General features: G+C 43.4%; 1 protein-coding gene across 1 annotated transcript in view; it reads left to right on the top strand.

Annotated features, from left to right (window-relative positions):
• Positions 1-26,866, top strand: part of LOC147677879 (blastomere cadherin-like) — a 702,536-nt gene that overhangs the window by 196,753 nt on the left and 478,917 nt on the right. Inside the window, exons 5-9 of the mRNA XM_086945594.1 lie at positions 4,595-4,750; positions 6,923-7,067; positions 10,034-10,209; positions 10,370-10,498; positions 13,242-13,427. Coding sequence (XP_086801720.1) covers positions 4,595-4,750; positions 6,923-7,067; positions 10,034-10,209; positions 10,370-10,498; positions 13,242-13,427 — 792 coding nt within the window. The remainder of the gene's footprint in view (positions 1-4,594; positions 4,751-6,922; positions 7,068-10,033; positions 10,210-10,369; positions 10,499-13,241; positions 13,428-26,866) is intronic.

Below are 26,866 nucleotides of genomic sequence, written 5' to 3'. Positions count from 1 at the left end.
CTCACTCCATCCTTATACGTCTCACAGGAAGCCTTCCCACGATCCCGTGTGTACAGCATTTTCCACTCTCTTCAGGACTACATCGTTGGCATACTGCTCTATAATTTTCTCGGACGACATAGATTGGGGACATGCACCCTGTGACACCATGTTCACAAACTCTTCAGTTTGTCTGTCAGGCTCCTCCCTTGGTGTCTCTTCTGTGGCTGGGTGTCGCGACAGGAAATCTGCTGGATTCTTTGCTCCAGGTCTGCTGTATACAAGGTCCATTTGATACTGTTGAATTTGGATCGCCCATCTCTCGATTCGCGGCGGTGGGTGTGGTGCCGTACCTTTGAATAACGGTATGAGTGGTTGGTGATCAGTCACATTCTAAACGGGTGTCCAGTTATGTAGAGGTGAAAGTGGTTACACGCCCATTTCACAGCTAGGGCTTCTCTCTCTATTTGAGAGTATCTCGCCTCGGTGGCGGTAAGGGCTTTGCTTGCAAATGCCAATGGCGCCCACACCCCTGGCTCTGTCTCCTGAGTGAGGAGAGCTCCTAGTCCAACTGGGCTGGAGTCTACTAGTATTTCAGTGTGTTAGGACGTGTTGAAATAGGCCATGGTTGTCCCGTCTAGTAGCGCATTTTTGAACGCTTCTTCCTCGGTCTCTGTCCATTTCCACGGATTCTCCTTTTTAGTTAGGTTTCGTAGAGGTTCGGCAATGGTGGCTAGGTTCGGTATGAATCTTGTGCAGTATTGTGCCATGCCTAGGGAGCTTCTCACTTCTGAGGCCGTGGTCGGAACTGGTGCATGCTTAATAGCCTGTGATTTTCTGGGGTCAACCTGGACTCCATCTGAGTTGAACATATAGCCAAAGAATTCTATGGATTTCTGAAAGAATTTACATTTGTCCTTGTGTAATGTTACTCCATGTTCTGCCAGTCTTTTGAGCGGGGACCTCAGTCGCTGATGTTGTTCCTCGCTGGTCTTGGAGTGTATTAGAATGTCATCGCTCACGTTCAATACCCCTTGTAGGCCAGACAGTATTTCCTTTATGGTGTTTTGAAATATTTCAACTGCTGAGGATATTCCGAAGTTTAACCTCTTGTACCTTCTGAGGCCTAGGTGGGTTGAGAACGTTGTTATATATCTGCTTTCTTCGGCTAGTCTCAGCTGCTGGTATCCAGCGTTCAAGTCTAGTTTGGAGAACCACTGGGCTCCGTTTAGGTTCGTGAGTATGTCATTCACCGTGGGCGTTATATGTCTTTCTCGTTTTATCGCCTTGTTGGGCATCCGCATATCGATGCAAATCCTTATTTTCCCTGGTTGCCGGGGTTTCTCTGCTATCACCATCGGCGATAGCCATGGTGTTGGGCCGGTAACCTTCTCTATTACTTCTTGTTTTTCTAGTTGTGCTAGCTCTTGTTCGACTGCATCCCTCAGGTGAAACGGAATTCTCCGGTGCTTCAGAGCTATTGGTTGGATGGCTTTGTCAATATGCAGCTTGACGGGTTGTCGTTTGATTGTGCCCAGGCCTTTGAACAGGGACGGAAACATCTGTAGAATGTCTTCGGTTTGAAGTGTTTTGACGGCTTTAGAGAACGCAATGAGGTTGAGGTCCTCCGCAGTGTGGCTCCCAACCAGAAGGTCAGCTTCTTTGTCGATTACATGAAACGTTGTTGTCACTTCACGGTCTTCCGTCCTAACTTGTACTTGCATCTTTCCCCGTAGGGGAAGCGGTGTCTGGCTGCCATATGTTAGTATTTTGATTTCGGATGGTGTTAACTGCGGTCTAGGATTGAGGCTTTTGTAGTGCTGTATACCCATCACATTCACTGTTGCACCGGTATCTATCACTCCGGTGACCTCTGACCCATCAATTTGGATTTGGCACTTTGGTTGCGGTCTTCGCCTTCTCTTTAGATCTTTTGTGAAGGACACAAAATAGCATTCGCCCTCGTCCTCCGTGGAAGAGTCGTCTAGTCGTGTGTGGAGGTGTTGTCTGGACGTCATGGGTCTTGTCTGCTGTGTGTCTTCTAGGCTTAGTTGTCTGACTGCTCCTGTGATGGTCTTCCTTCCCGCCGGGTTTCTTCCGCGGAATCCTCCTCTGCATACGCTGGCAAAGTGGTTCGGTACTCCGCACTTAGAGCTCGTTTTCCCTCTCGCAGGGCAGCCATCTTGGTTGTGTTCATCTCGTCCGCAGTAACCGCATGGCGGCGGTCTTGGTGTCCTGGTCGGCCATCTTCCCCGTCCGCCTCTACTCAAGGTGCGAACGGCATCCACTCTCTCTGTCTTAACAATGGTCCCTGCTTCTGCTTGAGGGGTTAAGGCGGCTTCCATCGCTGTGGATCGGGCATCAGATAATTCGTGTGACCGTGCGAGCATGAGTATTTCATCCAGCGTGATGTGTGGTTGACGCAATATTAGTGTCCTCAGAGTCTTATTTCGGCATGCTTGAATGATCTGTGCCGTGACTTCCTTTGTTTGGTCATCTTCGGTACATGTGCTTACCAATTCTCTCAACGGGGCATGGAAGGCATCCATCGTCTCACCCTCTCTCTGTCTAGACTGTCTAAATTTGAATCTTTCATAATGTGGGTTGAGCTGAGGGTCAAAGTGCACATTGAGCGCTCGCACCGTGGCGTCATAGTCATTAGCATTTCCGGTGCTTGGAAGGTGAGAGAAAAGTTTGTAGATCTCAGTCCCTCCGAAGTGCAGCAGCAGCGACCGTTTGACTACATTATCGGTTTCACGGGTGGCCACGAAGTAGTTGTTAAGTTATCCGATCCAGACTGCCCATCTTGGTGCTGCCGTGGCTGGTTCGATTAGCTCACTGAATGGTGGGAGGGCTTGAATTTGTGAGTGGGCTGACTGTTGTGCTGGCTGGACTGAGGGCACTGCCTGCTGCTGTTCTGCTGGTTGTTGTGCTGCTTGTTGTGGCGCTGCTTGGTGTGGCGCTGCCTGTTGTGGCGCTGCTGGCTGATTTTGGTTGGCTCCCACTTTACCTGGTGGGTTCGACATCGTGGTGCTGCTTACTCGTGTCTTGCTGTGCTTAAGGTGGTGTTACTAGACTTCTTTGCGGTTGTTTATAGTATATATATATATATATTTTTTTTAATTTGCCAGTGCTTGTTTGGAGCCTTGTGCTCTTGGCTTGGTTGGTGTTTGTTTGATTTGCTTGCTCCCGATTTCCTCGTGTCTCAGACCCTTGTCGGTCGCTGGGCGTGCCTTTCGTGCCTCGCGTGTGTGTGTCTGCTACCTTCTTTTCAGGCAGGCGCGGGGTTGATTTGCTTGTCGCTATGCCCCCCGGCCCTCGCGCTCACCCGCATCACTCTCCGACGCTCCTGCCGGGCCCTTTGCTTCCTTCGCGCATGCTCGCTCGATCCGCCTGGTTGTCAGGCCTTCCTCCACGCGTGCAGGCCGCTTGTGCTCGCGGCTCTTCACCGCTCGCCGTGCGGTGCCCCTATGCAGCTCAGGGCTCACGCTGCTCACCGGTGCGGTTGGCGGTGCTGTCGGGCCTCTTGCTCCTGCTCGTGCTCCCGCGTCGGGCGCTTCACTCAGCGCTGGTCTCCTCTGCTCCTGACAGCGCTCTATCACGCCTGTCGATTCTTCTGTCGGCATCTCATCTGGGATGGGTTCTATTAGCGGGATCCCACCTTCGTCACCAGTGTAGAGGGGTGAGTAAATATGTTGGCATATAACTAGTAAAGTGAATGAAACACACACTATGGCTTGCTGTTCAGACCGGAAGTCCCGAGCGACCTACGACCATTTATTTATACCCTTCTGGCCACGCCTGGCCAGAAGGTGATACATTCGTGCACGTAGTTCCGGCCAAAGCCGGAGCTTCTGGAAACCACTAGAACGCTACACCCTCCACCATTGTTCCCCTTCCCTCCCTGCTTACTGTGGCTGTCTGCTGCACAGTGGTGTTGAGTAGCTGCTGCCCCTGTGCTCCTTCTTTCTCCCCATGCAGGGTCCCTGGTGCCTCATTTGATTCTGACCCCACTCTGTCCCATTTTTCTTTTTTCAATTTGTATTTTCATATATAAGATAGACAAACTGTGCACACACAGTTTGCTAGTGGGTCACACCTTTCTCCCTAATGCACTTTCACATACCTCTTATGTTTTTTTTTAAAATTTAGATCCCCACAATGTGTATGTGCCGTCGTGGAGCCTTCAATTAAAATTGAATTGCAGAGATGAAGGAACCCCCCCCCCCCCAACCGCTTTTTGTTCTTTTAAGCAATACCTTGTTTGGCCGATGTTCATCATTGTCTAAGCCAACAGGTTAGCTGCAAGATTTTAAGGCGATATATCAAAGGAGAGACACTGAATAAGACGAGTGCAGTATGCTGGAGGGATTGTATTCTTGCTGCCTGCACAAATGCAAATTGTTGAGTCTTTCTGAATGTTTAATTTCAGGTGCGAAATGGTTTTATGCTTTTATTCGTCCTACTGCAATGTATGGAATTTACTGAACGCTTCCTTTCAGGGGCTGGTTCTACTTTTTTGTTCTGTCCTTTGCCACAGCACATCTTTTACATGCTTTCTTGCAAAATGGTTTTCTAGAAGTTAAGTGGTTTCTATACTATGTGTAATCTTTAGATCAAATCCAGCAAGGATGAAGGAACAAAGGTCTTCTACAGCATCACTGGGGAAGGAGCAGACCAGCCGCCTGAAGGATTATTCACTTGTGAGAGGAACACCGGTTGGTTGTCCGTAACCCAACCTCTGGACCGCGAAAAGAAGGATCAATATGTGGTGAGACTCAATCACTTGCTCTGTGCAGAGGGAGATGGCCCTTAAAATATTTCGGCCGCATGTTGCCTCCTTGCCCCCAATGTGCTTTTACTGGGTGTGCTTTCATATGGTTTAGCCATGGGCCATTTCTCCCACTGAAGCTTGATTCCCCCTTCTCCCTTAAGTCCTGTTACCCAGTGCTTGTTGTATTTTCCCACACACCCAAAATCCTTTCGTCTGAAACCCACTCTTGCACATTACCTGGTGCCCATTGGCGAGGACTCGTGTTGCTTGTTACTTGAAATAGTGTTGTTGATCTGCGTCCACTTTGTCACTTTATGGAATGTGTGTTCCTGTAAGTCAGGTGTATTAGAATTGCTCAATCTGTTGGTAGATTCTTCGCTTTGAAGTCAGAATTCAGCAATATTGTGCTTGACTGTGCTAAACCAAGTCCCTCATTTCCCAATGGTCTTAGCTTTTTGAGCAACTCCTTTCCCCTACTGGATTTGGATGTATTTGAAGCCCCAATGAACGGTAATGGACAGGGTTTAGAATATAGTGAATAAATCCCTTGCAAAACAAGCTTGGACAACTAGATGTATATTGGGTTTTTTGCACCATGTGTTTTGATCCACCATGTTGTGTGATTAAATGAGTCCACAGGAGAGCAGCACTAGTTCTTCCACGGTGTGCTAGCAGAATCTCCTGCTGAGATGCGTGCGTCGGCATTAACCTATGGAAGAGGCTAATGCTGTGGAACCACATATTAGGACTAGTAACTAGCTTAAGTATATAAGGTACCTTTTTTGTTTGGATTCTGTAGAGCAGCAGGAGAACTATAGATAGTATTTAATGTAACTCCGAAGAAGTTAGTAGCTTGTTTACCCCTTTGGGATACTAGTGATAAAACCAACATTTTTCAGCGTTTTAACAACTCTACATCTTTGTCCGCATCCTAAATGTACTTGCTGAAAAGCTCATTTTAGCTCTGGATGTCTTGCTAATAATTAAAAAAAAAATTATATTCATAATAAAAATACGTACCAATAAATAAATGGACAGAGGAGCTTTCGGTCTGCCATCTTCATTATGGATTCGTTCACACTTTCCTTTTGCCCACCTCCGCCTGCTGCTTGGGGCAGTTGGTCAGCCTGCTTCAGCCATTGGTTCTCTAAACTGTGCAGAATGCCGTTTTACCACCTAGAAAGTAGTCCAATTAAGTACCAGGGCTGGCCGACCAACCTTTCACCCACGCTTTAAAAAAAAAAATAATAATAATATTTTTGGAAAAGTGCCTTTTTAGGCTTTGTTTCTTTTTTTTTTTTTTTGCTAACATGCTTAGCAGCTTTTGACTTGCAGCATTTTTTTCTATTAACTTTTTAGAGTTTAATTGCATTAAAAAACACAGATTTGCTAAGCCTAGATCTATTAATTTGCTTAATCTTATTTTAAGATGAAGCCGTCTGTAGGGGGAAACATCACTTACAACGCATTTATTACAACGCACTACCATTACAACACAACCATTACAACGCAAACCATTACAACGCATTGCGCTGGGGGGCGCTCTAGGATAGGGAATATATTTAATTTACTATCCAACACCTTCCCTACTATCCACGGGGACTGGATTTGGAATAGTAAATTAAATAAATCACTATCCAGCGCTTAAAAGCACTATGCGTTGTAGTGGTATGCGATGTAAAAACCGCGTTGTAACAGCAGGCGTTGTAATAGCCTGCGTTGTAATGACACCAATCCGTCTGTAGGTGTAAGTTGAAAAGACTCCCGGTCCAGTGTACTGCATGTTTATTTGCTTGAGCAAACACAATTGTTGTGTTAATGACAAAGTATATTGCAAATGTTATTTTTTAAACCCTGGACTTCTGTCTTGGTGCCATACATGATGCCAAACCTGGGTTCTTTCCTCATAACTCCAAACTCGTTTCCGATCCATCCTTTGCTTTATAAACCTTGCTCACAAGTGTCCTTTCTGCATATATATCAGTCTATTTCTTCCGTTTGGTTCATGTTCATTTCTCTTTTGAGCACTCTAGCTGCCTTAAATATTTTACTGCAAGTGGACCAGGCTTAGGACTGGGTTAGAAAGGCATGTATTACTTCACAGTACAAGTCCTTCTCTGTTGGGTGGTGTTTACATACATTAGTCTGCTCTTGCTGTGTTCTCTGCAGCTGAACTCTCATCCTGTCTTTGAGAATGGGATGCCTGCCGAGGAACCTATGGAAATCATTATCAAGGTGACGGATCAGAATGACAACCGCCCAGTGTTCACGGAATCGGTCTTCGAGGGTTCTGTAGCTGAGATGGCGACGCCAGGTAATGATGTGTTTATAGGGCACCGTTTAGATTATCTTTTCTATCACACATCTGGCAACAGCCAGAGTCCATCTTCCCTACTAACTGGCAGGTGTGCTAGATGGTTGTCTGTGATCTGAAATATAAATTTTTTTTTCACAATACCCACAAGCTTTCTGAACTAAATATGTTTTGTTTGCTTACAAGCTCGTATGAAAATACTTTGTAGTCTATTTAGCTGATATACTTCAAGGGTATAAAAACCCTAATAGAGCGAGGCATTGTTTCAATCCTTCCTTAATATAGCATTACATTTTTAGCCAGATGTAAGAAATTGGATTATTATATGGGGTGGAGACTAGTAGACTACACACCTCAATGAATAGTCACAGCCCTTATCAGGGTGAATATTCAAATTCACTAAATTAACCTGAGCTAATCCCCCTGGTTACTATAACACAGAGCAGACCATCTTGATAAGGGGAATATTTATGCAGTACCAAAATAATAAAGTCTAAATGCAAAACAATAACAATCCCAAACAGAATGAGTAAAATAGAATAAAATGTATTCAGCAAAATTACTCCAAAATGATAAAAATCGAATAAGGGAAACCAGAGATGAATTCTTGAACTTTTGAGTAGAAGTATCACCATGAAGCCCAAAGCGCAAATGTTAGTCAATTTGCTGCTAACTGCGATGAAGCACAAGCTGGATACTCCAACTAGGTTCATCCTGGCCAAAGATTTTACTTTCTGACTTTAGTTCTTTAAGTCCCATTCCACCACAGAAGTACACTTCTTAAGTCTCCCAGCACCTATGGGGAGGCACTTAGATTCACAGGGTGCCAGGCAGAGGCCTACAATAGGGTCAGATTCAGTTGCCACTGGTCAGCTGGGCAGTTGCAAAAAAAAGACCTCTTGTAGCTTGTTGTATCCCTGTAGCTTGAACAGAAGGTCAGCCTGGAGCCTACATCTTTGTACTGGGTAACTGGGTATTAGAGGATTGAGGAAGCAGGTCCATTCCTTCAGGGATCCTTTCAGGTCACATACAGCAGGTTCATTCTTCTCCTGATCTTTCCCCAGGTTCAAGAGAGTTCTGAAGTGGGTACCTGGAGATGCTGTGTGTATGCTTGGCATGAACTAGTGTGTGGGAATGACTCATGGGCACGCCCTAACAAACTGATTTAAAGTTCCTGGGGCTGACACTCACCATCTTGAAAATGCACAAAATGTGTAAATTCTTTGGCCACATCAAACCTGGGCTCTAAGGGCTAAGGGGTGTTTGTGGGGAGTTTACTATAGTAATCTTAACATACTCCCACATTAAATTCTTAAATCCTGTTTGCAGCAGCCACTGTACCCCAATAAATCCAGAGATAGAAGTCTGGTGGAACGAAAGTAGGGCTTTCCAGCAACCAGATAGTGGATGCACAAGAACTGTTTCACCATCCTGCTCTCCAGCCTTTCAGGTGTGATCCCAGTATTATATGTAAAACTCAGAGAGTCTGGTAGGATTGAGCAGGGTCCTTCAGCAACTAGACAGTAAATACACAAGAATTGTCTTGGCATCCTGTTTTCTGTCTTTCAAGTGCACCCCATGTGTTTTATGTAAACCCAGCAAAGCGGTCAAGCAGAAATTGACACTAATGCCAAAAAGGATTCTCGCAGCCCCCGCACTGCAGTCTGTTGTACTCAGAGTCATCTTTTCCCATTTAAGTCAGCCTATTGTTAACTGTTGGGAGGCATTTCAGACCTTCATACGTATTCAAATTCCAATCCCAAACTGGTAGTTTAAGAACAAATCTATGTTAGCCTAAAGGAATTTCAGGCAGGGCAAAGGTTGCTTTCTAATGGTTACTTTTTCTTAATATTTATCAAAACTCCCACTTCACAATTAGATTGTATTTTTTATGTTAAATCTTTATTCAAGATTGTCCCATTGCTGATATACATTATTAGGAATGTAATCTGTACCTTTGTTTTCAACGTAAAACAACTCTGTGTGCCACAGTGAAAAATAATGTTTTGAGACTAGTCACTGAAAGGACATGCTAACTTGAAATTTCTACATGTCCTACCTTTTAATGCCATGCAGTATGGGCTACAAGGCCTACATAGGGTGGCTTTGTTGAAAAGGGAGTTTTTGACCTGTGAAATGCTTTTTTTGACTGTTCAAATTGCAGTTTTCAAACTGCTACAGCCATGCTACACTGGTAGGCCTGAAGCCATGTTTGCACTGCAACTGGAGTGAATGGCACAATAGGTAATGCAGTCCACTGATGCAATTTAACTTTCACACCCTAGGTATATCTTGCACCATATACTAGGGACTAATTGGTAAGTTACATGTTATTTAGAAGTATACCAATTTCTTCGTGTTGAAAGGAGGAGTACATGCACTTTGCAACTAGTTATCAGAGCTAAACTGCACAGAGTTCTAAAGTGAGCAGAAAATATAGGATCCAACAAAAGGTATAAAGTTTGGGGAGACAATGTCCAAAAAGGCAGGTTTGTGGGACGAATTGCCTTCTGGTGATACTTGTAAGCTTTTCATGCATCTAATAAGCCACCCTGAACTGAGAGTTGTTCATTTAAGTCACTCATCTAGGATATTTGAACTCTTTGTGTCAAATGTGTTTAATGTATTAATGAGGGATTAAACCCTCTTCCCCTCTTTTGCTTTTTTAGTACATTGGTTTTCAGAATTTGTTTTTGTTACTAAGGGAGTTGTTTGTCATTTGATTTAGCCCACTGCTCTTCTGGTTATTTGCCAGGAGTTTCACCTGAGGTTAAATATTTAAAGAATACTGTGATTATAAATGTTAGTATTGGCATTAGTCCCACTATTGGTTTTAACCTTCTACAGATTCTTTTAGATTGCCTTGTCTAATATGGGAGATTGAGTAAAGTAGAGCCATCTTAATCTTGTGATGCTATAAATGATGTATGCAATGCTTGATATCAACCTCTGTCTCTCCTCCAAAGGTACTTCTGTAATGGTGATATCTGCCACCGATCTGGATGACTCCATAAATACATACAATGGAGTACTAGGTTATTCCATCCTCAACCAGGAACCCAAGGAGCCGACTGACCATATGTTCACCGTCAACAAAGAAACTGGTGTCATCAGTGTGATTGCGAGTGGCCTAGACAGAGAGGTCAGTGAAGACCTTTATTGAGCGAGTCTCCTTGGTTCAGTGTTTTTGCTTCCAGTAAAGGGGTTCTTGCTGCCATAGGGCCAGTCTGATTTGTTCTTTTTTTGTTGCCATGAGCAGTCCATGTTTACCCAAGTTTCGTGCTCACCCCTTGTCTTTACAGAGGGTCAGGATGTATACACTGACTGTGCAGGCTGCTGACTTGCAAGGAGAAGGCTTAACAACTACTGCAACTGCAGAAATTGAAATAAAGGACACCAATGACCATGCGCCCATCTTTGACCCGAAAACGGTAACTCTATTACTTTTATTCTTGTGTAAGCAAAAGCTTAACCTTTCCAGTTCTCTTTACAGTACTTCCTAGCGATACAAATCAAGAACACAATTCACTCCTGTTCTCACTATGGTCTATTTGAGCTACGATAATCGTGCTTGGTATGTTATGATGAACTTTTCGAGGAAACTAAAGGGTTATATGTGCATTGAAGGCTTAAAACAGTGCCTTTTTATCCAAAATAGTTAGTTTCTCTAGATCCCCATGCATGCTTAGCTCCAGTTAGTGTTGGTTTAAAAATGCAGTTCACATTCCATAATGCTATCTGGGGTCGAGGAGAAGAATTTCCATTAATGGTTCAAAGCTCTTTGTCCGGCATTTGTATTACAATTTTTGAACATTATGCCGTGTGATTCCCTTTTCAGCTCTCCTATTTTGTAATAAAGGATTAGTAACAAACATTTAAAAGAAATAAGGCTATCTTTTTGCAAAAAGAGATTATTAAAACGTGCAGGTCCTCTTATGTTTTCCAGTCCCATCTTCTGAGATAATCTTCTCCTCCTAATTTCCCTTCTCCTGAGTAATACCGAAGGTTGTATCATGAACTAGGCGAAGCCAATTGAAACTCCGTAATTTGTATCAGTGTGTGGCATAACAGAACCTAGCTGTTTGTTACAAAATTGCTGTTACACCAGCACCCCCTCCAACCTTCTTACCTTAAGCCGGTCTGTTTCCTACAGTACTTAATATGTGCTCATCATCATAGAAGACGTACAGGCTGTGACCTCCATCCCACATACCTTGGGCTAAATCCTCTAGAAAATACTTGAGTATATGTTATCATTTTTCCCCTTTAGTCCTGGGAAACTGACCTTCTTTGCTTCCTCTGAGGATGCAGTCACCGAGGTTTCACTCCATCCTATTTATGTCTTTGTTGATTATTGCGGAGTAGACAATCTTATACTTACCAACACTCCACAGGTATGAGAAGTCCTTCAGTCTAGTGTTTATGCCACTCCTCTAAGGCTGCTGTAGTGTGTAAAATTCTTGAACACAGTTGATTGCCCAGCATGCTTCAGAGTATTTTGCTGTGTTAAGACGTGTAATAAGAGATTAATAGGTAACTGTTTCAGGGGCCTCTAGATCACAAGGAGGTAAGAGATTCATGTATTTTAGTAAATGGGAGGTGATGCACTTAAAATTGGTATAGTATTGTGTGAGACTATTTGTTTCTAGACTATATCTAATTCAGAGGTGTGTTTTGAGTTTGTCCAAATCAATAGGTGTCAGGGGTTATCTGTTGGTACAGAGCATCTCTTAAAAGTAACTGGCTTGAAGTCTTGGTGAAGGCCATCAACGTTTTGATACTTTTAGCTTTGTTGTCTGGTTTGGAGGATACTGTAGATATTGCTATATCTTCCCCCCCGTTCTGACTCATTACAAAGAGCTAGTGGATGGGTAATGTAAGTTGGTCCTGAGCACCTGTTGTCTAATTTCCATATTCCCAGCCACTGGGACTCTTCTCTAGCCTACTGTCTTCAAGTAATAGTAGACATCAGTTCTTCACCGATAGAGTGATCTGTGTTTTTTTATTGATCTGTATTCGTCACAGTGGATGTTTTCGGGCAGCTGAAAAGGGAAGCAGATCTTCACTGTCTATCAGTTTCAGAGAAGTGCAGCCTTCAGCTCCCTTGACATCAGATGTTCCTCTGTACCCTCTTAAGTCTAATTGTATAGTTCATGTCTTCCAGGGGCTTTAAACACTTGCATGCAAGAACTTCATTTATCAATGTTTCTTTGTTGCCATTTCTCCTATGAGGATGTCATATCCAGCTTATGGCAAATTGGCATGATCTTGGGGCATTTCCTGGTTCCTTCTTAACTGTTCGTAGCAGCCATTTTATGAGGTCTTGGCCCCAGCACGCAGATGCAGTAGCTGCAGTGCAAATACAAGTGGTTTGCTGTGTATTAGCTCCATTTTATGGCAGTAAATGAAGACAACCCTTCCTTTCAGTTAGTCCCCATAGGATGTAAAGTATTGTATCAATTTGTAAAAAGGAATTTTCTAGATGTGATAGTGTCATCAATTAGGGGTAGTAGCCGTTTACCTGATGCGGTCTTAGCTATCCGTAGTTTTGGGGTCATGGGGGTACTGGTAAGAATCAAAAGTAAGCTGAACTATAAAAATCACATTTATTACTTACTGTAGCTTCTACAAACTGTTGTCCAATGGTCACTCCAGAGCAAATAGGAGGTTGTTGATATGGATCAACCATGTGAAAATATCTTGCTGGGCGGGGGTAGTCATATCGCTAATCCTAATGAAACAACGTCCATGTGTATCAGACTTTATATATACTTCATAATTTAAATATTTGTATTTACAACAGGCCATGTATTGAGGGCGAATACTGTGGTCCAGTTAACAAATGTTATAATTTTTTTTTTCTAGAAACACAACCTATTTTAACGCTTCGCAGACCTATCTCTACACTGAGGACTTTGCATATATGTAATCACTTATCCTCAGGTTCTATTCTTTAATTGCTATTCTCTAACTGTGTGATATCATTGTCGTTCGGGAATTTGTTCTGAAAATATTTTGCATTGCTCGTCAGTGATAAATACTGCAGAACTGCATGGGGATCTGCTTTTGAAATCTGACTATGTAGCAAGGGTCTTAAGCTTTGCCTGATTTTCATGCGCAATGGTAGGATAATTCCAGAACGTTTAATGATCTGTTAAACCATGTTTATTGCAGTACACAGTGATTGTTCCAGAGAATGAAAAAGGGCATGAGGTTCAGAGGCTCACAGTGAGTGACCGCGTTGAAACCAACACTCAAACATCAAAAGCTGTCTATAAAATAGTAGAAGGAAATGAGGGTAAATTCTTTGAAGTCTCAACTGACCCAGCAACCAGCGATGGAATCTTGACAACGGCAAAGGTATTGTGGGTAGAAAAGGAGAAACATCAGTGATTGTTGGAGAGAATGTGAATTAATTTGTGGACTTTCCAGTTGGTAATAGCTTGAGGTTCATTTAAGCAAATCAACTACTGTACATAGTTGTGGACTGCATGTGGTGTAAAGAATAGTCTATCTGCCCACACAATTATAGGACGCTTTACTCCAGTATTGGAACTTTCATAGATTCACATGCCTGTGTTATTCCCCGTCATCGAGACGGGAGTCTCCGGTACATAAAAAAGCAATGCATAGCAGTAAAGCAAACTGAAAAGAGGCCTAGGCCCATTTTCCTTTTGCAACCTATAGCTTTTGTTATGTAAAAAGGCCCAAACTTTTCCCTGAACCAATCAGCTGTCCTCACCCTCAAGAACACTCCTGAGAGAACCTTTTGCCCCTCAGGTTTTCTACCGCACGTTGTGCTAGGGAGACTCCTTTGAGCTCTGTTCAAACTCTTCAGTTTTCTACTCTCTTTACTGGAAATTGGGGTTCCCCTTTTTCTATATTGAGTTATTGGAAGCTGCTCTTGATCTTCTACCATGGCTGACAAGGAGAAGAAAAGTTTATTTAGAGCTTGTGCCACCTGCTCTAAGAAGAGGCTGTATACAGATGATCCTCATGAAGACTGTATATATTGTCTATACCCGGATCATCAAGCAAAAGAGTGTAAAATCTGTCGCACTTTCTCCAACAAGACCTTGAGAGATCATTAAGGAAGACTTCTTCTCTGGCTCCAGAAGGTAAAGGCCAGGAAGGAAATCCTCTCAAGCGACAGTGAGGAAGAATCATCAACATCCAAGAGATCTTAAAAGAGAAGCAGATCTCCACAGGCTCATACCTCAGGTGAGAGGCCTGAAAAAACCCCTAAAAAGACCACTCCAGGGTCTTCAGGTCGCAGTCCTTCAAAATCTCCTTCAGGAAAGTCTAAGAAGAAGAAGGGTCATGCTTCTGAGGAGAAACATGTTAAGAAACCTGCGTCAGAGCCATCAAAATCTCCTCAAAAGGTAAAGATTACCATTAAAAAAATCATTTTCTACACCTTCTGAGGTGAAGAAGACTGTGTCGTCGACAAAGAGAACATCATCGTCGACAAAAGCACCATCACCATCGACGAAACCTAAGGTAAAAGCTGGATCTTCGTCAGTACTTTCCCCGTCGTCGTCGACGATATCGACGACGAGCCCTTCGTCGACGAAAGCAGTGACGACCATGACGACGCTCGCGGGACATCAACCATGGGACCGTCGACGACGACTACGACGACGGTGACGACAACGTCGATGATAGCATCGACGATTATGATTTCGGCGACGACGATCTTGTCGACGGGCTTGTCGACGAGGGAAAAAACTCCAGAGAAGCGTTTTTTAGTCTGGAAAAGGACAATAACGCCAGAAGTGATGTCACCGAGTAAGGTTTCGCCATTGGTACCTTCTTACCTTCTAGAGGAGGAAGATTCGGAGGAAGAGGATGATGGTGGTCCTTTCGGGTATGCGAGTAGCCCATCCCAACTAAAGGTGAAGTACCAGGAGGAAGACTCACAGGATGAATATGAGGATTTTCAGAGTCATCCCCAAGAGCATCACTACCAAGAACAAAGGGAGGAGATGACAAGTGTGACCTCTTCTTTATTAAGAGATCTACAATCCATGCTGGAGGATTATAGGAGAAGATATCCTACACCTCAAACATCGAAAGAAATTCCTGAAGTAACACCTGGACCGCGCTCTGTACCGGGTACACCAGTACGTAGGCGAGAGATCTTGCCAGAGCCTCGACCTAAGTCTCCGCCACCAAGATCTCAGCAGGATCCTGACACGACTGATGAGGAACATGAGGATGGTGAGATTACGGATCCTAGCAAGGAGTGGGACGATTACCTCATTCCTTCACCTTCGTCCCCTTCACCTAAACCTGTGGATTCCCCACCTGAAGACATTGGGGGGTTTCATAACCTAATGGAAAGGGCCACTAAAAGATTTTCACTTTCCATGACAGAAGATAAAACAGAATGTTTCTTGTATGACTTTAAGGACGCCTTTCGAAAATCGGTAAGATCTTTGCCGATTGTGAGTCATATTTGGGAAGAAGGCCTCAAGGTGATGGAATCACCAGCGACAGTGACACCAGTACTCGCAAGATTGAATAAAAAGTACAAAGCGCCGGCAGACTCCCCTGCTTGCCTTTTGGGTCACCCGAAACCGGACTCAGTGATCACACAAGCAGCGCAACAGAAATCCAGGAACCCGTCTGCTCCAATTACAGCACCTCCGGACAGGGAAGGAAGAAGACTGGACAACGCTGGAAAGGGATTTTCCTCAATGTCAGCTCTGTTGGTGAGAGCTGCGAATGCTCTGGCTATCCTAGGAAGATACGACAGGCAAATGTGGTGCGACCTGTCACCTTTTATTGATCACGTTCCGGATGCAGAGAAGCAAGAGGCCAGAAAGATTCTTCAAGAGGGGGAGAGGACTTCCGCGGAAGTCATAGACTGCGCTATGGATATAGCGACTACAGCTTTCATGTCTCTAGGAGGAGCGGCGGTGTTGTGCAGACAAGGATGGTTAAGGGCTACGGCATTCAGACCGGAGGTCCAGAATAAGATTTTGGATCTACCCTTCAATGGCGAAGATTTGTTCGGCAAACATGTGGATGAAGCGTTGCAGAGTATCAAGAAAGATACTGATACTGCTAAAGCCTTAGGAACTCTGCAGTATAGAAAGGTTCCTTTTCGTGGCTCTAAAGGTAGATGCCAAACATCATACAGAGGAGGATATCAACAAGGGAGGTACTCTTCCTATACCTCCACTTCTCAGCCCTACTGTCAACAGTATTCACAGTGACAATCAGGAGGATATTCCAAATCTACTCCCAAAGGTAGAGGAGGTCGTCAGGGCAAGGACAACACCCGACAACAATGACAAGTTACTGATACCGAAGACACCGGATACTCTGAGATCTTATGTTCCCCTGGGTGGAAAGATTGCCCGCTTTCTTCAGAATTGGCAAAAAATAACCACGGACCGATGGGTCCTCAATATTATTCAATTTGGCCATACTATAGAATTTCTCCAAGCACCCCCTCGTACGCCACCAATGCATCACAAAGTCGATCATTTGCATCAAATCCGGAAGGAGATTCGGACAATTGCTCCGAAAGGGAGCAATAGAACCGGTTCCGAATTCACAACAAGGAGAGGGATTCTACTCCCGATTTTTTCTAATCAAGAAAAACATCTTACAATGGCGTCCTATTCTGGATCTCAGATCCCTAAACACCTATCTCAAGAAACAATCTTTCTGGATGATCTCGCTACAGGACATCCTTCTGCTTTTAAACCCGGGGGATCATATGACCACCTTAGACTTACAAGACGCATACTTTCACGTCCCGATTCATCCTGCACACAGAAAGTATCTTTGATTTATGGTAGCCGAAGAGCATTACCAATTCAAAGTACTACCTTTTGGCCTCAAATCAGCCCCAAGAGTATTCCACAAAATGCCTAGCTCCAATAGCGGTTTTTCTAAGGAGGCAGAAACATCAGGTATTTCCATACCTAGACGACTGGTTAGTCAAGGCACCAACAGCAGCGCTAGCCAGAAGGTCAATGAGGGAGTGCATGGACTTGTTCGCCAAACTAGGACTAACTCTAAACGTGAGGAAATCATCCCTTTATCCAAAAACACAGACACTTTTCTGGGAGCAATCTTGGATACGGAGGGAAACATGGCGACCCCTTCCGAAGAAAGACAGGAGAAAATAGTGTCTCACTTCCGGGGGTTTCTAAAAAGAAGGTGTCTTTCAGTACGCAGATACAAATCATTGCTGGGGATAATGTCATCTTGCATTCCCCTTGTGCCTCACTGCAGATTAAGAATGCAGCAATTGCAGGAGCAGCTTGACCTCCAATGGCGTCAAGCACAGGGATCATTCGAGAATGTAGTAGAAGTAACCCCGGTCATGCTGCAGGCAGCAGAGTGGTGGACACATCGGCAAAATGTCTCTCAAGGACTCTCATTCCTCGCAAATTCAGCCCCATTAGTAGTGACAACAGATGCATCCCTAGAAGGATGGGGAGCTTTTCTGCAGGACCTTCAGATCAGCGGTCGATGGAAGTTACAAGAACGGCGACTGCACATAAACTTGCTGGAACTCAGGGCGGTGCGCCTCGCGCTGCTAGCTTTCCTACCACGAATCAGAAATTCATAGGTGTAGATAAGAGCAGACAACACAACTGCGATGCACTACCTCAACAAACAGGGGGGCACAAGATCTCTCTCCCTTTCTCAGGAAGCGCAGAACATTTGGGAATGGGCGTTACGGCAAGGAATATCCCTATCGGCAGAACACCTGCCAGGAAACAAGAACACCACAGCAGATACTCTCAGCAGGCTCAAGACTTCCTGCCACGAGTGGGAGTTGGACCAGAGAGTACTGGGCAACATTTTTCGGACATGGGGAGAACCAACGGTGGATCTCTTTGCCACAAAGGAGAACAAAAAATGCTGGTTCTTTGCAAGCTGGCTTCCCCAAAGGGGATCCTGGGGGAATGCGTTTTTCGATGGCATGGTCCGACGTCTTTGCCTACGCTTTTCCCCCAATTCCCCTCCTACCAAGGGTGTTGAGGAAAATAAAGAAAGAACCATGCAGGATGATCCTAATAGTTCCATGGTGGCCCAGACAACACTGGTTTGTGGAGCTCCAGCCGGTTCCATCGCTTCTCACAATGTCCCAGGGACAAGTGCTCCATCCGGACCCGAAATCATTGCACTTAGCAGCCTTTCTCCTGAACACTGTGAGTTCCAACATTTGAATATTTCACAGGAGTGCAGAAGTATCCTATCGAAGGCAAGAGCAGACAGCACAAACAAAACCTATAGAATGAAGTGGAGGAGGTTTTGTCTTTGGTGTCAAGGAAATGGTATCCATCCTCTGACAGCGGCACCTCATGAGATTATGCCATACATCTTGCTGCTAGCCAAATCTGGATTAGCTCATGCTTCTTTAAGGGTGCATTTGGCTGTAATATCCCGATACAGGAGATCTGCATCAGGCCCTTCCATGTGGTCAGCGAGAATCCTCAAGCAGTTTAGGAAGGGTCTGTTCAGGGTTTTCCCTCCAGTAAAGCCTCCACCACCGATCTGGAATCTCAACTTAGTATTGTCTCAATTAATGAAACAACCCTTCGAACCCATACACAGAGCGGACCTCCAATTCTTATTTTGGAAAGTGGCGCTTCTTCTCGCCCTTACTTCAGCTAGAAGGGTAGGAGAACTTCGAACTCTTACAATTCGAGACCCTTTTTTACAGTTCACAGAAGACAGAATGATTCTGAGGACTAATCCGAGATTTATTCCTAAAGTGCCGACTGAATTTCATTTGAATGAACCATTGGTGTTAAAACGCTTCTTTCCTCAACCATCTACAGCGGCGGAAAGGACTTTGCATTCATTAGACGTTCAAAGATGTCTCAAGTTTTATCTTAAAGAAACAAAGAGTTTTCGGAAATCTTCACAGCTCTTTGTTGCCTTCAGTGCACCCAGGAAGGGTTTTCCTTCATCAAAACGTGGAATTGCCAGTTGGATTTCCAGTGCTATTACTTACTGTCATCAACAGGCGGGAAAGCCTCTGCACACACAGGTTCGTGCACATTCGACGAGAGCAGTGGCCACGTCCACAGCATTATTTGCAGGAGTGCCTATACAGGAGATCTGCAGAGCAGCAACCTGGTCATCGACGCACTCATTTACCAGGCACTACTGCTTGGAAGCAGCTGCAGAGACAGAAGCGGCAGTGGGAGATGCGGTGCTGAGAAACATCATCCAGTAACTGTGAGCCTTGTTTGCATCCCTCCATCCTTTTATATTGTACACAAAGTCACATTTATGATATTGTACTAGAATTTGTACTGTACAAACTGTATTGCATAAGGTTGAAATGTAAGAAGCAAATGTGCTTTGTGATATAACTGCTCACTATTCTAATACAGGCATGTGAATCTATGAAAGTTCCAATACTGGAGTAAGAAAACAAGTTACTTACCTGTAACTGTAGGTCTCCAGTATTGGAAGCTTTCATAGATTCACATGCACCCACCCTCCTCCCCTGAGAGGCTCACCTTGGATTTAGCACGGCAAGTGTTTATTATGCACAAGTGCGCGAAAATCTGAGGGGCAAAAGGTTCTCTCAGGAGTGTTCTAGAGGGTGAGGACAGCTGATTGGTTCAGGGAAAAGTTTGGGCCTTTTTACATAAAAAAGGCTATAGGTTGCAAAAGGAAAATGGGCATAGGCCTCTTTTCAGTTTGCTTTACTGCTATGCATTGCTTTTTTTTGTACCGGAGACTCCCGTCTCGACGACGGGGAATAATACAGGCATGTGAATCTATGAAAGCTTCCAATACTGGAGAACTACAGTTACAGGTAAGTAACTTGTTTTCTTAAGGGATATTAGCTTTATGTGTACTGTAATCGAAGTCTACTTTAAGATTAAATAGGCAAACCATAACATGTCTGCAGTTGATGTCTTTTAAGTGCAAACATGTGCTTAGTTCCTTTTGATTGTTTTTTGACATTTCAATGAGTGCAGCCAAGCTCTAGGTGAGCACCCAGATCTGCGATGAGACATATAAACTTATTCTCCTACCCAACACTTTTGGTTTGAAGTCAGTTAAGTTTTAACCATAGCTTTATATTAGACGTTTTTAGCATAACCAATACCTGCAAAGTTTATTTACTTCTCCAGGATAGGATCTGTCATAGATTCACATGCTTGAAACATTCCCCGCCGTTGAAATGGGAGTCCCACAGTAAAACTAGAAAGCAGTACAATGTTAAACATTGACTTGAAAGGCTAGAGAACCTTCACTTTAGTTATCTATCCCTATCTTTTAAAAGATTCAAACACCAACCAAATAGGCTGCAGCATCTTCTAGAACACTCCCCTTCAGATGCTTCCTTCCCTCAGGTTTTCTACCGCATGTTGTGTGCAGGAAATCTCACCTGAACTCTGCGCAGTTGAACTGTTTTTTAGCTAAAATACAGAAGGATTACCAGTAGTACAGTCAGTATATTAATAACCTACCACCTTCTGGAGAAATCAGATTGCCTGAGATGTCATACCTGACTAAAAATAGGACTTTTCAGCCCATGTGGAGCCTGTAGTAAAAATAGACTAAATTCTGAAGACCAGCATAAGGACAGCATATACTGTGTGTACCCATCTCACAAGGTAAAGGATTGTAAAATATGCTGTACATTTTCCTCCAAGACCTTAAAAGACAGAGGAGGGAGATTGTTATTATGGCTTCAAAAGCTAAAAGCCAAAGACCATCCTGTTTCTGAGGAAGATAGTGAGGATTCTTCTACATCTACTAAAAAGGTTCAGAAGGGAGAGAGGTAAGGTCAACTAACTCAAGAACCTCCAAAAAGTGCTTTGAAAAAGACTAACCATGGGTCTTCGGACGAGCAAAGTTCATCTGAAAAATGCTCTCACAATCATAAAAAACATGAATTTTCCATGGAAAACTTAGAAATGTCAAATTCTAAACCCAGCGCACCATATACTGTGGTACTGTTGAAATTCAAAAAACCTTCTTCAGTGCTGACGACTGAGAATATCGTAGACAAGCACATTGTCGACGGAAAAAATAATCTTCAATAATCTTGTTGTCTCGTCACCAGCTACAGCGCCAGTGACAATCGTAATTACTATCAGTTCGCTGACAACTATTGCCACATCATCAACAGAGATGATGCTATCAGAGGTAAAAATAGTGACTATGGTGATAAGTGTAACATTGTCAATGAAGAAACCACCAGTATCGTCAACAACAAAACCCATGAGGATGTCATCGTTGAAGACACTGTCAACGCGAGAAAAAAAGAGGGGTAGAAATGGAAAAACTCTCTTATTTGTTAATTCTAAAGCATACATCTACAAGTTAAGTATCAGCACTACTCCCTAGTCATCTTCTTGATGAGGATGACTGACGATGATGGGCCGTTTGATGTACCACATAGTTCATTAGAACTACACATCAAATAACAACAAGATAATGAGGAAGGAGTTGATCACAATTGAGAGGAATATAACTCATCTCAACCAGAGGTACAGGTGTACAATATGCAGATGAGTAGTTGATGACGCGCTAAAAATGATGGATCAGAATGAGTCTTGCCTCCTAATCCTCCTAGACCTTTCCTCAGCTTTCGATATGGTGAAACACAACAGCCTACTTGACTTACTTGAACGCAGGATGGGGTTATCAGGGTCAATTCTAAACTGGTTCACCTTGTTTCTACACAATAGAACTCAAAGTATCAAGGTTAACCAGTCCCAATCCAATACCTCTCCGGTCACATTAGGGGTCCACCCTATCACCTACTCTTTTTAACCTGTTCACAGAGCCTATAACTGAACTTTTCCAACATCCAATACCACATTTGCGCAGATGACACCCAACTGTACCTAAAATTCACTTTCCCCGAAGATGTGAGATCTCTCAACACAACTTTGTCTGACTCGAAAACACCTCAAACTTAACTCGCTCAAAACCAAATTCCTCTTAATCGCCTCACCCAAACAATCCCTCGAGATCGAAGAATGGAAGAAGCTTCTGACAGCCTTCAATTTCCTTCAATACGTTAGATTCCACAAGATCACTGGGAATAACCCTCAACAAGAATCTTAACATTCAAGAACACATCAACTCAGCCCCCAAAGGAGCAATCTTTCAAATGAACGTATTAAGAAAAACCCTTCTTCCTCCTTGACGATTTCAAATCAGCAGTGCAAGCTCAAGTAATCCCCAGGTTAGACTATGGTAGTGCAACCCTTTGTGGTCTGTCTAGATCCAACCTGGCTCTGCTAAGGGTATCCCTTAACTCTGCTGTAAGGCTCATCACTGGATCCAAAAGAAACAACTACATCACTCCCGATCTGAAGGCACTAAACTGGCAAGGATACAGGAGAAAACTGCTTGCACAAGCCACAAAGCCCTACACTTCAACACACTGAAATACCTAGCTAATAGACTGGAGCTGCCTTGCGGCTGCAGAGCCTCTTAGAAGCACCAGCACCTTATTGTTGAAACCTCAGAAATGTGGGGGAAAAATCCTACAACCAAGCTTTCTCTGGAATGGCCCAGAGAATCTAGAACTCCAAGCACCCTGAAATTAGATTGAATCCTTCAGCTACATCATTCAAAAAAGAAGTCAAATTGCTTTTGATGAGCAAAACTCTGCCCTAGAACCCACCGACTCATGTATCTGGGCACTGATGAAGCAGTGTTTTCAACCATGGATATCACTCTCTGTCTATGTCCTTGTTTATCAACTCACTGATCTTTTCATGATTTACATCAGATATTGTCAGTGTTTATGTTTGTTTGTTGTTCTACCTGTTTCTTCTTGCCTAACCCTTTGTAAAGCGCTCTGATGCCCTTTTAGGGTCAGGTTTGCGCTATATAAAACTTTATAAATAAATGAATTCTTATTCACAACAATATCATTGAGGACATGTTATGTGTGCCAAAGGCACTAGTCACAGAATCTGTTTCTCCTTGCCTAACCATTTGTAAAGTGCTCTGATACCCGTCTAGGGTCAAGTTCAAGCTATGTAAAACTTTATATATAAATAAATAAACAGCAAGCTAATACTTACAGATTATTACTAAAGATTCCCAACCCCTTTGCAACAACATCTGCTAGACAAGCTCCAGTACCTGCTCAATCTCAGCAGGCACAACCATCAACTCCGCAAAAACTCGTCATTTATCGTCAGCTACTTTCCAAAGGCACATACCACAATCTAAAATGATTCCACAATAGCATGTCAACAGCTGAAGAGAGAGGAAGAGGAAGTAATGGAATGACATGATGTTGCCACTGAATGGGATGATTATTTAATTCCTGTTCCATCACCACCAGTCCCACAACCTGTTGATTCTCCACCAGAAGATATAGGAGGGTTTCATAACCTTTAAGAAAGATCCCCAAAATGGTTTGAATTACCGATGACCACGAAGCAATTAGACTGCTTCTTATATGATTTCAAAGAAACCTCTTGCAAAACAGTTAAAGCTAATCCAAATGTGGATTATATTTGGTAGAAAGGCATTAAGATGATGAAGAATCTGGCAACAGTCGTGGCAGTCCTACCACGATTGGACAAAAAATATAAAGCGCTGGAGGATTCACCAATCTGCTAAACTGGACATACGAATGCTGAATAAGTGATGACACAGGCAGCTCAGCGTCGTTTAAAGAACCCATCAGCCGAAATCTCTGTGCCACCTGATAGAGAAGGCAGGCGCTTAGATATATTGGAAAACATTTTTTCACTATGTAAGCAGTCGCAGTGAGAGCTGCAAATTTGTTAGCAATACTTGGTCGCTACGACCGTCAGATGCTGTCAGGTATAGGACCATACATTGACCGTCTGCCAGATTAGATTGAAGGCAATCAAAATCCTTCAAGAAGGAGAACGAGATTCATCGGAAGTAATCGATTGTGCTATGGACATTGCATCCACGGATTTCAGGCAACTAGTAGAAGCAGCCTTTTCATGGAGGCAAGGGCAGCTAAAGGCCGCCTCTTTCAGACCTCAGGTACAAATAGGATCCTAGGTCTACCGTATTATGGTGAAGCTCTTTTCAGAAAGCATGTTTATGATGCTTTACAATCATTAGAAACTGATACTGATACCGCGAAATCTTTGAGTACTCTGCAATACAGAAGATTGCTCTTTCATGGAACTAGAGGAAGATGGCAATTCTCTTATAGGGGAAGTTATCAGCCGGTCATACATTGGAATTTATTCAAAAACTGCCCTGACTTCACCTCAAAAGGCATCTCAAAGGCCTTGACATCCTTTGAAATTGGAAATCCTAGCCATGCGCAGCAAAGGGGCTATAGAACGAGTCCCTTGCAACCAGTAAGGAAGGGTTTGTTCTAGAAAAAAGACAGGGGAATGGAGACCCATACCCAAACAAATATTTCAGGAAACAGATATATAGCATGGTTATGATTCAAGACATTCTATTACTTCTAAATCATGGAGATTATATAGCAATATTAGATCTCGAGAATGCCAATTTCCATGTTCCAATTCACCCAATGATCGCAAATTCCTACGCTTTGTTGTGGCCGGCAGCCATTATCAGTTCAAAGTTCTTCCGTTAGAACTAAAATCAGCTCCCCGGTTTTTCCGGAAATGCCTCACTCTAGTAATATTTCTAAGACCAAGAGGACACCCAAGTCTTTCCATACCTAGACGATTGGTTAGTAAAGGCGCCTTCTCACCAGACTGCAAACAGTCAACCTAGGCATGTCTAAGTCTTTTCAGGAAATGAGGACTTACTCTGAACCCACAAAAATCAGTCCTTTGGCCATTCTGAAAAATAACGTTCTTGGATGCTACCCTAGAAGACATGGCATATCGAATGAGGGAAAGGCGAGTCAAATTAATACAATTGGCAAGTGCATTACAAAGAAAAAAAGTCACTTTTAGTTCGCCAAGTCAGATCGCTATTAGGAATTATGTCCTCATGCATTCCTTTAGTACCATATTCCCGCCTTCAAATGCAACAGAGTCAAGGGGAACTAGGCAGGCAATGGGTCAAAACCCAAGGGTCTGTCAACAATACAATTCACATCACTCCAAAGATGGGAACAGCACTTTTATAGTGGACCCAAGAGACACACCTGTCGACAGGCTTGACTTTCATGCCTCAGGTTCAGCATTTTGTAATTACAGTAGATGCTTCCCTAGAAGGTTGGGGCTGAAAAGCCCATTTGGGCCCATTTATAATGCAGAAATTAAATTGATCTGTAAGATTTGAATATCAGCAGAAAATGGGAGTTGTATCAACAAAGTTTACATATCAATCTCCTGGAACTCAAAGCTGTAGCAGTAAGTTTGCAGGCATTCCTCCAGAGAATAAAAAGGTCTGCAGTGCTCATACGCACGACCAACACAACAACTATGCATTACATCAACAAACAGGACTGTACCAAGTCTCTAGCACTGTCTCAAGAGGCCCAGAAATATGGGATTAGCCTATACAACAGAAGATAACACTCAAAGCAGAACATGTACCTGGAAGACACAATGTTATAGCAGACACATTAAGCAGACTGAGGAACAGTTGCCATGAATGGCAAATCAAGCAAGTGATCCTGGAAGGAATATATTTGGGCAAACCAAATTTAAACCTTTTTGTGACTCCTCAAAATAGTAAATGCTGTTATTACGCAAGCTGGCATCCACCGCCGGGGTCGTGGGGAAATGCATTTTTTAGAGCATGGTTGGGGATCTTTGCCTGCGCCTTTCCCCCGATACCTCTACTGACGAGGTTTTTCAGCAAGTGAAGAAGGAACCATGAAGGATAATTCTTATTGCTCCAAAATTTGCCAAGGCAGCATTGATTCACATAGCTACTTCTCCTATCAGAAAAGCATCATATCCAATTGCAACCAATTCCTCATCTACTAATAATGAACCAAGGCCAAGTACTTTAACTGGGTCCAAAATCCTTATACTTGTCAGCTTATTTCCTGAATACATGAATTTTCACATTTAAACATCCCAAAGGAATGTAAAGAAATGTTAGCCAGAGCGGATAGTACAAACAGAACGAAAGTATCTTTGTCTCTGTTGTCAAAAGTCAATAATACATCTCATAACGTCTACCCCAGAAGAGCACTACCTTACATGTTAAATCTGGCGCAGACAGGTCTTGCTCATGCTTCTATTAAAGCACATTTGGCAGTCATATCCCGTTCAGAAGATCTTCTGTGACACACCCACTTAAGGTCTAACAGGCTCATCATAGGACCTTTTAGGGTTTATCCTCCAATTACGCATTCTCTTCCTCTCTGGCACTAAATACAGTACTCACACTGTTAATAAAAAACCCATTTGAACCCATTCAATTAAAAAAAAACTGTTTATTAAGTAAAATTTTCTTGTTTTTCAACATATTTTTTTTCTTAAGTTTACATTTTCTTTCATTGTTGGTAGTTTGCTCGCCATACAGTACAAACAGCTTGCAATCGTACAATACAATGAATATCATCATGTCGGGCTATATGACGAACAACATTACATGGAGTTAAAGTACCACAACTGCAGTAGATAATGAGAGAAATCAATGTATTGCATGTTTCCAACATGTTCCAACTTACGCAGTGGTTTGTACTTTAGCTAGACAATAGGGTGTTGCACATTGAGGACGGAAAACATTTCTGCATTGGGTGTGTATAATTGTTACTGTTAGTCCTTCCACAGGGCAGTTCCCAATGTTAGTATTGCTCATTTAAAACAGTACACAGAATCGGCGTGGCTTGCGCGCCGCTGCATGATGGCGAGTCGCGCTTGAGCTCCAGGGCGATTAAGGTCCGTTGGAGATTTTTACCA

The sequence above is a fragment of the Lissotriton vulgaris genome, chromosome 12 (assembly GCF_964263255.1).
Source record: "Lissotriton vulgaris chromosome 12, aLisVul1.2, whole genome shotgun sequence".
NCBI classification, from domain to species: Eukaryota; Metazoa; Chordata; class Amphibia; order Caudata; family Salamandridae; genus Lissotriton; species Lissotriton vulgaris.
This window is presented reverse-complemented; position numbering and strand designations above follow the sequence as displayed.